Source organism: Lemur catta, chromosome 3 (assembly GCF_020740605.2).
Source record: "Lemur catta isolate mLemCat1 chromosome 3, mLemCat1.pri, whole genome shotgun sequence".
NCBI lineage: Eukaryota > Metazoa > Chordata > Mammalia > Primates > Lemuridae > Lemur > Lemur catta.
In genome coordinates, this window is record NC_059130.1 from 85,623,754 (window position 1) to 85,636,217 (window position 12,464).

General features: G+C 55.5%; 1 protein-coding gene across 4 annotated transcripts in view; it reads right to left on the reverse strand.

Annotated features, from left to right (window-relative positions):
* ACOT11 (acyl-CoA thioesterase 11) overlaps positions 1-12,464 on the reverse strand; it is a 49,357-nt gene that overhangs the window by 8,438 nt on the left and 28,455 nt on the right. For all 4 annotated transcript variants that reach the window (XM_045547945.1, XM_045547946.1, XM_045547948.1 and 1 more), the window contains 9 exons: positions 9,884-9,944; positions 8,796-8,894; positions 8,171-8,306; positions 5,605-5,761; positions 4,305-4,424; positions 2,742-2,886; positions 1,485-1,540; positions 610-676; positions 189-272 (listed from right to left, as the gene is read on the reverse strand). In XM_045547945.1, coding sequence (XP_045403901.1) covers positions 189-272; positions 610-676; positions 1,485-1,540; positions 2,742-2,886; positions 4,305-4,424; positions 5,605-5,761; positions 8,171-8,306; positions 8,796-8,894; positions 9,884-9,944 — 925 coding nt within the window. The remainder of the gene's footprint in view (positions 1-188; positions 273-609; positions 677-1,484; positions 1,541-2,741; positions 2,887-4,304; positions 4,425-5,604; positions 5,762-8,170; positions 8,307-8,795; positions 8,895-9,883; positions 9,945-12,464) is intronic.

The window sequence follows — 12,464 nt, forward strand, 5'->3', positions numbered from 1 at the left end:
GCAGTAAGAAGCGGGGCAGGCAGAAGGGAAGGATTTGGGGGTCCTCTGCAGGCCCTGCAGGGGCGGCTGTCTCCACAACCTTTGAGGAAATCCCCTTCTGACGTAAGCGGTGAGGGTTCCTGTCGCCTGCCACCGCCACTTCCAGTTGCTCAGAGTAGAAAGGAAAGACTGGGAGCGGGGCCAGCTACCTGATTGGTCTCTGAGGACAGCACCCAGTTGTCCTTGGCCACGAGCATCTTCAGGGAGGAGACGTTGTTGTAGCTCAGGTACACCTGGAAGGGCACACGGACGCTACTGCTACCCTGCCCCCTCCGAGGGGGACGAACTGGGGCGGGCACTGTGGAAAGAGCCCTGGGCTCTGGGAAAGGAGGTCCTGGCTTGGCTCATCCCGATGTGTGACCCTAGACACGTCACTCTGTCTCTCGGGGTCTCAGCTCCCTCCTGTCAAACAAGGGACACAGGCAAGCCCTCTGCCAGCTGAACCAGGCGCCAGGCATGGCAGTCGTACCCTGTTCCCTGCAGGCCTTCCTCCAAACCCCTGGGACCAGCAGGGGAGGGTGGGGGCCCTAGTGGGCCTGAGGGTCGTCCCCTGGGAGCAGAGGGCCTTACCTGGTTGCTAGGGTCCCAGGGGACAGAGAGGGGCACCTCCGTCTGCTTACAGGACACGATGTATTTCCTAAAAGGGAGGGAAGATGACAACTATTGAAAGTCCATCGCTTTCCACAGACTTCACTGCTGGCCGACTGTGTGGGGGCCTGGGCTGAGCTCAGCGGCCTGGGAAATCCTGTGTCACAGCAAGCCTGGGGGAGAGCACACGGCCACAGCCCGCCACACCAGGCAGCGCGGAGGCAGGGAACCAACGGCAAGGAAGGGTACAGGGTTTAAGGCTCAGTCTCTCACACACCTGCTGACAACTCCGCCCTCATGCCTCAGTGTCCTATCTGTAAAATGGACTCAGTGGTCATACTTGCCTCATAGGGTCGTCACAAGGAAAACAGTGCTTGGCATACAGTAAGAGCTGCATAAACGCCTACTTTCTTACTAACAACAGTTTGTGAACCCTGGTGTGTTTACAGCCTCTAAAGTTTGTGAATGGCTTTCACAGCAGCGTCAGACACACCTGGGTCTGCGTCCTGAGCAACCGCGTCTCCCTCGGAGCCTTTCCTGCTTCATCTGCCACTGGGGCGTCAGAGCCGGTGGGAGTAGCTCAGCATTTCAAACTGGCCCGCCAGGCTCGGATTCTGACGCTGCTGCTGATGGCTGTCTGTGTGCCTGGGGCAAGCCACCTAACCCTCTCTCCTCAGCACCCACACCTGCACAACGGGCCATCAGAGCCCTGTGTAATGAGGCCAACGAGAGGCTGCACGGGCATACCATAAAGGCCCAACCTGGACAGCCCTGGAGAAACGAGAGTGCCCTGGGTTCAGCGGGGCAGGGGACAGCCCTGAACCCGAGCTCCCACCCACCGTCCAGTCCCCACTCGCCTGTCCAGGCGGATCTTCTTCCTGGCACTGGCCTCTCGGTACCGCCGCTCACCGTCCTGGGGAGGAAGTAGGGACAGGCTGTGGTGTGGGAGGGACACCCAGCTCGTCCCCTGCCCCATCCTTGCCCTCTCTCTACCCCCCAGGGCTTAGGCCCTGCAGCCCTAAAGTGCTCTTCAGGCCTCACTGGGGAAGCTGGACCAAAACCTCCTGGCCAGAAAAGTGCCAGGGACCCTCAGACCCTCTGAGTGACCTTGGGAACACACTTCCCCTCGCTGGCCTCGGTTTCCTCCTCTGTAAAATGGATCCTTAGAGGGCACTCACCATGGTAACAAGAGCCCACATGTATTGAGCACTTGCTATGTGCCAGCCCCAAGTGCTTTCCGCGCACAATTCCATGGAATCCTTACAACAGCCCGCTGAAGCTTCTGCGAGCCCGCTCTCCAGTCCACGGAGGAGGAAACTGAGACAGAAAGGTTGAGTGGCTCTCCCTAGTCATAGGGGTAAGAGGCGGGGCCAGGATCAGAACCCCATGGCCCGACTTGAGCCCAGCCCCGATACCACCACCTCTGATGTCCCCTACGTGCCCACACAAAATGACAAATGCGTGGGGAGCAGCCGTGGCCACAGCTCCCAATCCACCCACTCCAGACTGCCGCACTGCACAGCCCATGTAGGCGGACAGTGGGACAGGGACCTTCCCGGAGGGAGGGAGGCCTCTCCATGGCTACAGCCTGGCCTACAGGAGACACAGGGAGCATATTTTAAGAGCCTTTGAAGCCAAGCCCCTGACTCGTCCCTGGGCCCCTTGCTCTGGTGTCACCATCGTGCTGTACTGAACTTCCAGGGCTTAGCCAGGCACAGAGTCCGTAGCCCATATACCACCCCACACCCTGGTGAGGCAGGGACTGCAGGTATGCCCATTTCACAGATGGGGACTGAAAGCTGGCAGAGGCCACCCACTGGAACGCAGCAGAGGTCAGGTTCCAAGCCACATCCGACTCCAAAGCCAGTGCTCTTCCAGCTCTGCAGGCTCGTGATGGCCCATTAACACCCAGCTGTGAGCCAGACCTACATGCATGTTCCAAGTTCTGTTAGGCAAGGTTCCCGCCTTGCACAGGGGCTCCGGGGGCTCACAACCAGGACACTCAGAGCTGGCCATGCCCCTAGGCCTGTCAGGGGGCTGGTAGGCCCCACCACTCCCGGGCAGAGAGAAGGGGAGGGGAGCTGCTGGGGGGGCAGGGCGCTGCCGCCACTCACCCCAGGCTGGGGCCGAATCCAGGGTAGCAGCTGGGGCTGGTCATCTGCGTCCAGGACCACGAAGGTCATGAAGGCGCTGTTGATGTGCCGCCGGTGGGTGTCGGCCTCCTGGCGATAGGCATCCACACACACGCCCACCTCCATGCTGGGGGAGGGAGAGCTGCTTCCATGCTGGACAGACCTTCCCGAGGCCACAGCCCTCCCCAGCACACACGCACACATGCATGCACACCTGTGTGCACAAACACGCCTGCAGTTCTTCCAGCAACCTGGCTCATTGCCACTGGCAGGACACCCAGAACTGCTCCCCCATCAGTGTTACAGAGCACCTACTGTGTGTCCAGCCCCGTGGGACACGGAAATGAATACAGCTGTCCAGTCCGTGCCTTATGGGCTAACAGCTGGGGGAGGTGGAAGCGAACAAGAAGGCAAAGATATAATATGCAGTCAAAAACGGCAAAGGGCTACGAAGGGACATAGCCCAGGAGGTAGAGGTGAACAGCCTAATTAGAAAAAACGCTCATTATGCACATATTAAAAGCACTGCAACGGCTGTGCTCCTAACAGCCCAGCTGCTGCTATTCAGAGTTTTTATCATCTTTATTAATTATAAAAGCAGCCACCACCATGCCCCCTTGCTTAGGAATTTCTCTGATCACAGAATGTGGACATTACACAGATGGGGAAACAAAGACCTGGCACGGGGCAATCATTTTCCCACAGTCACATAACCAGTCAGGGAGAAAACCTGGACTAGAAACCAGGTCTTGCAGTTCCTGGGAAAGGGCTTTTCCCTGCACAGCAGCAGCACGTGTGCTGGTCAGACTGCTAATGGCAACTGTAATAATAATAATAATAATAATAAAATCATCATCATCATAGCAGCAAAGGCCAACCTTTACGGGACGTTTTCTCTGGCACTCTGCCAGTAATACTCCATTGAATGCTCACACCTGTGAGGTAGTGGTGGTGAGCCCCATTTTACAAGTGAAAGGACTGAGGCTCCAGAGGGGTTAAGTAACCTGCCCAAGGTCATGCAGCTAGTAAGAGGTGGAGCCAAACTTGAACTCAGGCGGCCTAGCTCAGCTCCCTCACTTTTAACGATTACATCATGATCTCTGAAATCACCAAAAAATATACTTATTTACAGTAAGCTTTCATGGGCGTAGGCGTCAGAATTCATTCCAAAGTAAGGACTCTGGGGACTAATTGTTTTAGGAGGTGGGTGAGAAAGGTTTGATAAGCAAACGAACACTGCCAAGAAGTGGCCCCCAGATCCATGTCCACAGTGGGCCAGGCGGGAGGGGCGAGAGGCAGACACACTGAGCACACGGTGTGATCCAGAGCATGGGGGGCTCAGGGCTGGGGGAGCAAGAGGAGGGGCCCCAACCCAGCCTGGGTGGGCAGGACTGGGAGCCAGGGAAGGTTCCAGAGCAGGGAACATCACAGTGAATTTGGGTGACGGTGAGGGGACCCAGCAGACAGGCAGGGCTTTAGACCTCGTCTGTGGGAAAAGCGTCCTTCCTAGCACCAGGAAGAGCCACGCCCACCCCAGCCCCTCACCTATGCTTGAAGGCGTTGTTCACAATAGCCTTGAGCACCAGACGGTCCCCGACCTGGGATGGGCCTCGGAAGTGGAACATCTCGATGGCCTTCAGCGTGGGGTGGGCACGGCAGAGCCGGCTGAGGAGGCAGGGGGTGGGGAGACAGGAGAAATGCCCCCAGCACCTCAGCCACTGGCTTGGGCCAGGTTTCTCCCCACCCCATCCCCAGACAGAGCCTGGAACCCCCACCGCCCTCTGACCTACCCACTGCCATCCAACCCCGTGACAGTTCTGCTCAGAGGCACAGAACCAAAGTCCCATTTCACAGCTTAGAATCCCGAGGTCTCTGTGCTTGGCTGGAAAGGAGCTGACTTTGAGGTGGCAGCAAAAAGCCTCAGGCAGGGATAAACCCCTTCCCCATTTTTTTTCCAACTTTTACACCTTAGTGCCTGCTGTTCCCACTACCTGGAGCCTTCCCCTTACCAAAGCTACTCATCACCCAAGGCCCAGCTGAAGCGTTCCTCCTCCAGGCAGCCTTCCCTGACCAGCAGGCGCTCACCCTCCTCAGATCTCATCAAGCTCCCAACAGGGCTGCCTGAACTGGCCCCGCTTACGCACTGGCTCCCGCAGGAGGAGGAGCCCTTTGAGCCCGGCTCCAAAGGATGAGGAAGAATCTACCTGGCTGGGGAGGACATGCGCTGGGGAGGGCACCCCCGGCAGCGGGAACAGCAAGTACAAAGTCATGGAGCTGTGAAAGTATCAATTAGTGAATGTCAATTATCACAACTATTAAAAATTCCATGATATTCAGGGTAGAACAAGCCCCAGGCACAGTGGTAACAGGAGAAAGAAAGAATTATTTTCACTTCTAAGAAGAAGGGAACAGCCAGAGACGGCCTTGTGGAGGAGGTAGGCAGGATTTTAGCAGCAAAACAAGAGTGGGGGTGTAGGCAAGAAGTTACAGCAGGAGCAAAGGCAGGGCTGGGAAAGTGGGGGATGGGCACAGGAGCATGGAGACCAGGAGGAATGCAGGCAGGGCCAGATCAAGGGGAGGCTCTAGTGCCAGGTCATGGGGCCTGGTGGTCCCCACATAGGTGATGGGGGATGTGGAGGGCTTTTTGGATGGAGGAAGGAATGGTCATTTGACAAAAAATCACTCCTCTCTGGGTCTGAAAGCCTGAGTTACTCTAACAGAACAGTCAAGCTTCTGAACCCTTGAATGCCAATACCAAGCAAGGGTTTTCTCCTCTCCCGGGATCTGGCCAAGGGAAGGAGGAAGAAAAAGGTGGAAAGGCAGAGGCAGGATGCTCTCCCCTTACCTGGCTGCAATGGTGGCCACGTTCTCCATCCAGGCCATGATCTGGCCCCCAAACGTGTTGCCCTGGTGATTAGCGTGGGGGGGCAGGACCAGCTCAACGCTCTCCACACGGGTCTTCTCTGCGGGCACCATGTTGCTGCAGTCTCTGCTCTCCAGATCTGACCAGGGAGTGGGCAAACGGAGGGGGGCGGGAAGGTAAGAAGGTTCCCAAGGGCAGCCCCTCCCTGTGGGCAGCCCCGGGACCCCCACCTGCACTACTCCACCCGCTCAGGTTCTTTTAGTCACTCAGCACCATTGTGCTTGAGGCACAGGCTGGCTCTGGGCGAGGAACCGAGGACACAGGACAAAAGGGATGAGCCTGTCACAGGGCAGTGGACAGAACAGCAGCTTTCAGACAAGACACACCTGGTCTGAGCCTCAGCTCCACCCACTACTGCCTGCATGACCTGGAGCAAATCAAGTGACCTCTGAACCTCAACTGCCCCTTCTGTAAAGGGCAGGTGTCAAATCTGGCCCAACAGGACTGCTTGAAGATGAAATACGATCACAGTTATAAGGTGCACTCTCCAAAAGGATAGTTCTGCCCCATCCTCGGCGCTGACAAGTCCCTTGACCCTGGGCAGCAGTGGCATTAGGATACCCTCCGTAGGAGAGGCCAGGGAGTGAAGGGGCCCTGGGCACCAGGGGAGCAGATGCTGATATGCCCCACACAACCCAAGGGGACTCGTCACCCATCTCCAGAGAGAGACCTCTTCAGGGAGGGCCCAGCAGAGAGGGGGCATTTCACTTGGCTTGCAGGCTGCTGCACAGGCAGGGCAGGGGCAGAGAGGAGGGGAAGCTGAGGATGGGCCGGGCACGGTCTGGAGACAGGACGGGCAGGATATTCGCAGGGCACAAAGGGGCCTTGGCTTGGCTGCAGCTGGAGCGAGTGAAGGGAGGCGCCCGGGGAGGCTGAGCAGTAGCCAGAGGCCCGTGTGCCAGGCAAAGGCTGCCCCTTGGGTGGACAGCCGTCAGTACAGGGGGGATTCAGGAGGGCTGCAGTGGGATGGACGGATCAAGGGCGCCTTGAAGATTGTGGGAAGAACTGGGCCCCTCCAGCCCCGGCCTCTGAGCCCCGAGTAAATAGAGCACATGGAATTCGGAGCGCAGCTCTCGGCCTTCACCGGGCTCAGTGAGCTCCACCTGCTCTCTCCCCACTCTGGGCAGCTGCATGGCCTTTTGTTTTGTTTCTTGTTTTTGTTGTTGTTGCTGCTGTTGTTCTGTAGAGATGGCATCTCCTATGTTGCCCAGGCTGGTCTCGAACTTCTGTCCTGAAGCAATCGTCCCACTTCATCCTACCAAAGTGCTGGGATTACAGGCATGAGGCACCATGCCAAGCCCCTGAATGGCCTTTTATTTCTCCTAAAATTGCTTTCTTTAGGTTTCAAGGAAGACCCATATTTGAACATTCTGAAGATTGGTAAACAAATCCGAGGTCCCCCCTTCTGGGCCTTTGCCCAGACTGTCCCCTGTCAGAGCACCTTTCCTCATCAGTCCACCTGTCACCATCCTACCCAGTCCCAGGTAGATCTTTGTGTACTGGTATAGAACGACCTCCAAGATATATTTGCAAGGTGCAAAACGCAAGATACAGAATGGTATGTACTGTTTGCTCCCTTTTGGGTAAAAGCAAGAGGCTAAATAATACATACTATGCTTAAGTGTGCACAGAATACTTCTGGAAAGATAGCCAACGATGGGAAACAGTGATTGCTTCTGGGGAGGGAGACCTGGCTCTGGGATAGGAGGGAGTCTTGCTTTTTCTTTTTTCTCTATTTATTTAGTAATGAAGCTGAAAGAGAGTTTTGCTTTTCATTCCATATCTTGGGGAGGGGGAATATATACATATGCGCTTTTTAAAAAAATCCTATAGGCCGGGCACGGTGGCTCACGCCTGTAATCCTAGCACTCTGGGAGGCCAAGGCGGGTGGATCGCTCGAGGTCAGGAGTTCGAGACCAGCCTGAGCAAAAGCAAGACCCCGTCTCTACTAAAAATAGAAAGAAATGATATGGACAGCTAAAAATATATATAGAAAAAATTAGCCGGGCATGGTGGCGCATGCCTGTAGTCCCAGCCATTCGGGAGGCTGAGGCAGAAGGATTGCTTGAACCCAGGAGTTTGAGGTTGCTGTGAGCTAGGCTGACACCACGGCACTCTAGCCCGGGCAACAGAGTGAGACTCTGTCTCAAAAAAAAAAAAAAAAAATCCTATAGAGTCTTCAAGGCCTAGCCTGATACTACCTTCCTAAACCCCTCGGCTCCTAGAGACCTAAATGCATTTTGTGCACAGCAAAGGGACTGCGTATGGCCTAGCCCCAGCTTCGCAGCTCCCAGGAGCTGGGTGAGAGGCCCAGACATTCCCTTTCCCTGGAGGAGACGCTGGGGCCAAGAGGGCTGGACGGGTCTGGAGTCACCAGGGGGTGCAAATCCCTGGGAGCCTCTCTTCCTCCCTCTGCCCGGTGGGGCCCAGGACAGAGGGGCCCGCGGGATGCCAGCTGCCCTCCCCACGCACGGCGGCGGCTGCTCACCGTCCTGAATGGCACAGTTGGCCAGCAGGTCCTTGATGGTGTCCTCATAGACCAGGCGCATGCGCCGGCGCTCAGCTGCCACACTGTGCTCGGTCTTCTCCTCCTCTGTCCGCGGTGTGATCTGCTTCAGCTTCACCTGCGGGCAGGGGGACAGAGAAGGGATGCTCGGGACCAGCTTCCTAAAACAGCACAGGGGCCTGTCCCTGTCCCCATCTCGTGCCCAAGGTGGGCATACAGCAGGCCTGGGCTGTGGGTGGGTTGCCAGGCTTCCTCTCTCTGCCCGTCTTCCTGCCTCCATGTTGCCCTCATGTAGCACATCCATCCTCCACATGTCCCCCAGGTCCCCTCCTTGGGCAAAGGCTCAGAGGATGGGGCTTGTCACGCGGACGTGAGGAACGGTGAGACCCGAAGAATCCTTGCATGAGATGGGCAGGGAGAGGTGAGAGGAAGGAGAGAGGGAGGCGCCTGGGGTTGGATGGCGGTTGGGGGTGGGCCTGCTTCGGGGGGCTGCGGATTCCCTGCTGTGCCCCCTCCCCTGCCCCCAACCTCACGCCCTGACCCAGGCCCACCATGACAAGTGCCCGGGTCGCTGGGCAGCAGTGAGCAGCCAGGTGTAGGCACCCACCTTGGAGATGTCCCGGTGGGCCACAAAGGTGGCCAAGGCCTTGCACACACTCCACTGCTTCTCAGAGCACAGGTCCTCGGAGGCCACCTGGATGCCCACCTGGACAGCAAGAGCAAGGTGGGGGGAGTGAGGAAGGAAGACACAGAGCTCACCAGAGAGGCCCCGCAGATGGAGACAGGAAGTCCCCCCAGGCCAGGCCTCTGATATTTCTGTATCACCTAGCGGGTCTTGCGGGCCAGAGACCTAGGGTCATTCTGACTCTGTCCCTGGCTCCCCGGGAAACCTTGGGAAAGTCACTTCCCTTCTCTGGCTTGGTTTCCTCCTCTGTAAAATGGGAGTGATCACACCTGCCCTCATAGGGTTATTGAGAGGCCAAAAATGAGACTGTGTCCACAAAAGGGCTTCAAGCAGGTAAAACGTTGGGTAAATTTAAAGGATGGACACCTGAGGGTACCTGGGGGGTACCTGGGCATTTACGTGGTGCCCAGAAGCAAAGTCAGGACTCTGCGGTCCCTCAGGAACCACCGGCTCAGCTGGGTGAAGTTGCCTGGGCCTGAAGTCCACAGGTGGGAAATAGAGTCATCCCCCGCAGCTCACAGGGCCCTGCATGTCACCAGGCAGGGCCCCCACTGACCCTTCAGCAGCCCAGCAACACAGGCGCGATCACCTTCCCCCTGGACAGAGGAGGAGACCGTGAGAGCCAGCTAACGGCCGCGTCTAGTCCTCTCCTGCCCCAGCCCCTCCGCCTCTGGACCAGGCGCCGCGGCTGTCTTCCCTCCACTCCCGCAACTGCCTGCCCACCGAGGCTAGATGAGAACAGCCAAGTCCCATGTTGGAATCTATGTAGCTCAGTGAGCTGGGGCAAGTCTCTTCTCTTCCCTGGGCCTTGATTTGCCCTTCTGTGTAATGGGCTGTTGCACTGGAAGATCCTTAGGATCCTCCTACCTGTGCCAGCCATTTCAGAGCTCCGCTCCCCAGCCAGGGCTCTGTGAATGGAGTGTGCCTGGGCTGGGGGCCGGGAGGAACGGGGAGAGGGGACAGAGGACCCTCCCACACACCCACTCCCCGGCAGTGCCCACCCCACACACCTCCATGCTGGAGTTGAAGGCCCGGTTCACCTTGGCCTTGATATTCACCACTTGTCCAACACTGGGGAGAGGAAAGCAGGAGGTGAGCCTTCCAATGGGGCCTAGGGAGGGAATGGGGCCTCTGATACTTGCAGGCCTCTGCTGGGGGGATCTTCATGGCCTACAGAGCATATTCACATCTGTGATGTCACCAAGTCCTCAAAGCAAGCCACCAAGCTAGTGTCAGCTCCCCATTTCCCAGGTGGGGAAGCTGAGGTCGAGAGAAGTGGCATGATCTCATTCATCTCCCCCCTTCCCTTGCTCACCAGTGTCCCATCAATGCTTGAGCTTCTTTTTGCTCTGGGTGCCATGGTTCCCTCCTCAGGGAGCCCCCGTCCTCCAATTGCCCTGTGGGGCTCGCCCGCCAACACTTCTCTAGCAGACTGACCTCTGTCCCCCACAACCTGCAGGCCCCACGGGGACAAGAACCACAGGTTTTGTTCCCTTCTGACTCTCCAAGGCTGAGCACATGGCACAGGGTGAGTCTCCCATAAACGGTGGCCAACTGAATTAATAAATTCCACATTATAATAAATTCTAAGTACAAGAAGCTATAAACAACAGGTGGAAGGAGAAATGGAAACATTTAAAGAATGCCTGCTGTGTGCCAGGCACTGGACACTGCCTCATTTGAGTCTCAAAACAAGCTTGGCAGGTAGGTTTAGGGGGGATTGAGCATCAGAGAGGTTAAGCCATTTGCCCTGGGTCACCCAAGCTAAAAAGTGGCAGAGCCAGGATTCTAGGCTGATTCTGTTGACTGTACCAGCCCCGCCCTTCCCAGCTGCAGCCCAGGCTGTCCATCAGGAAGGATTCCCGCATCCAGATGAATCCCAGAAGGCATCTAGCCTGCCCTGTGCCTAACCGAAGGGAGAGAGCGTGCCCAGCTGATGGGCTGTGGGGAGGAGGGGGCAGGAGGCTGGAATGCTGGCCCCATCCAATTGCTGTGTGACCTTGAGCATGTCCTTTTACCTCTCTGCACCTTGGCTCATGAATATGGACAGCACAGTGCTGATTTCTTCCTCAAATGACACAGCTTCCTATCCAAGCCGAGGAAAGGTCCATGCAAGGGGCAGGTCAAGGGGCCACAAGGTGTGGGTTCCAGTCAAGTTCTGCCTTGACTGTCACACTACCAAGCTGTGTGACCTTGGGTGAGTCACTGTACCTCTCTGTTGTGTATTCTCCTCTTGGGAATGCAAGACCACTGCCTGCGGTTCTCAGGGTTGGGAGGAAATGGAACTGGGCCCAGTGCCAGGCCTGGCCCACAGCAGGCACTCATCAAGTGACATGAGCTCAAGCTTGCCAGACATCTGATTTCTGTTCAATTTTTTTAGCAATACTAATGGTCATGTAGGGGAGGATCACTTTTAGGAGATACATGCTGATGTGTCGAGGGATGAAGTGTCATGATTTCTATGATTTCTACAACTTACTTTCAAATGGTCCAGCAGAAAGAGAGAGAGAGAGAGAGGTATTTATTTACCTATATATAGATAAAGAATATTAGCAAAATGTTAATTATTGGGTTTCAGTAGTGGTGATCATTGCACTATTCAACTTTTCTATATGTTTGAAAGTTTTCATGGTCAAAAATTAGGGGGAAAAAACTTTCCATGGTCCCCAAAATAAAGATAAAAGTCTATTTCCCACGGTGCTAAAAGAAGAGAAACTTGTGACTCTTCCTCCTCCCCTCCTCCTCCTCCCTAACTTCCCCGAAAGCCAAGTGAACTGCTTTGGACCCCATGTGGACTTCTGAGCTTCTCTTCCCCTGACTGTCCTCCACCCCACAGCTCAGGCCAAAGCAGCTCCCTCCCCAGGGTCACAGCCCACCTCCTCAGCGGCCCCAACACCCCTCCAGGTGTTCCTCACAACACAGAGAACAGCTCCCCTCGAACAAATCTGACCCCTGTCGAGTCCTCCCTTGACCAATTTACTCTCAGGGGACAGAGGAACGTGTTAAATTGCACCACAGCGATACCAACAGCAAACCTAGATGGTGGAGAACTCTAAGAGGGTAAATGACTAGCTTTCCTCAACAAATACATTTCAAAAAAAAAAACAGATTGAGAGAGAGATGGCTGGTGGTGGGGGCAGGCGGGGGAGTATCGATAGATTTTTTTTTAAAAGACTCAGAGGCCAGGAACGGTGGTTCATGCCTGTAGTCCCAGCACTTTGGGAGGCTGAAGCAGGAGGATCGTTTGAGCCTAGAAGTTAGAGGCTGCAGTGAGCTATGATGATGCACTCTAGCCAGGGCAACAGAGCAAGATCCTATCTCAAAATAAATAAATAAAAATTAAAAGTAAAAGAAACAAAATAAAAAAACTTAGACATAGCCATCAATCAAAATTATTTACATCCTGGCTTGAATAAGAAAAATAACTATAAAGCAAAACAGCAAAACAAAGTGAAAACAAGTGCATGAGACAGTGTGGGCATTCAAACACTGACTAGATATTGACATTGGTGAGAAATTATCCTTAAGTTTTTTAACTGTGGTAAGGATGTTGAACTTATGTTTAAAAAGAGTTCTTAGCCTTTAGAGATA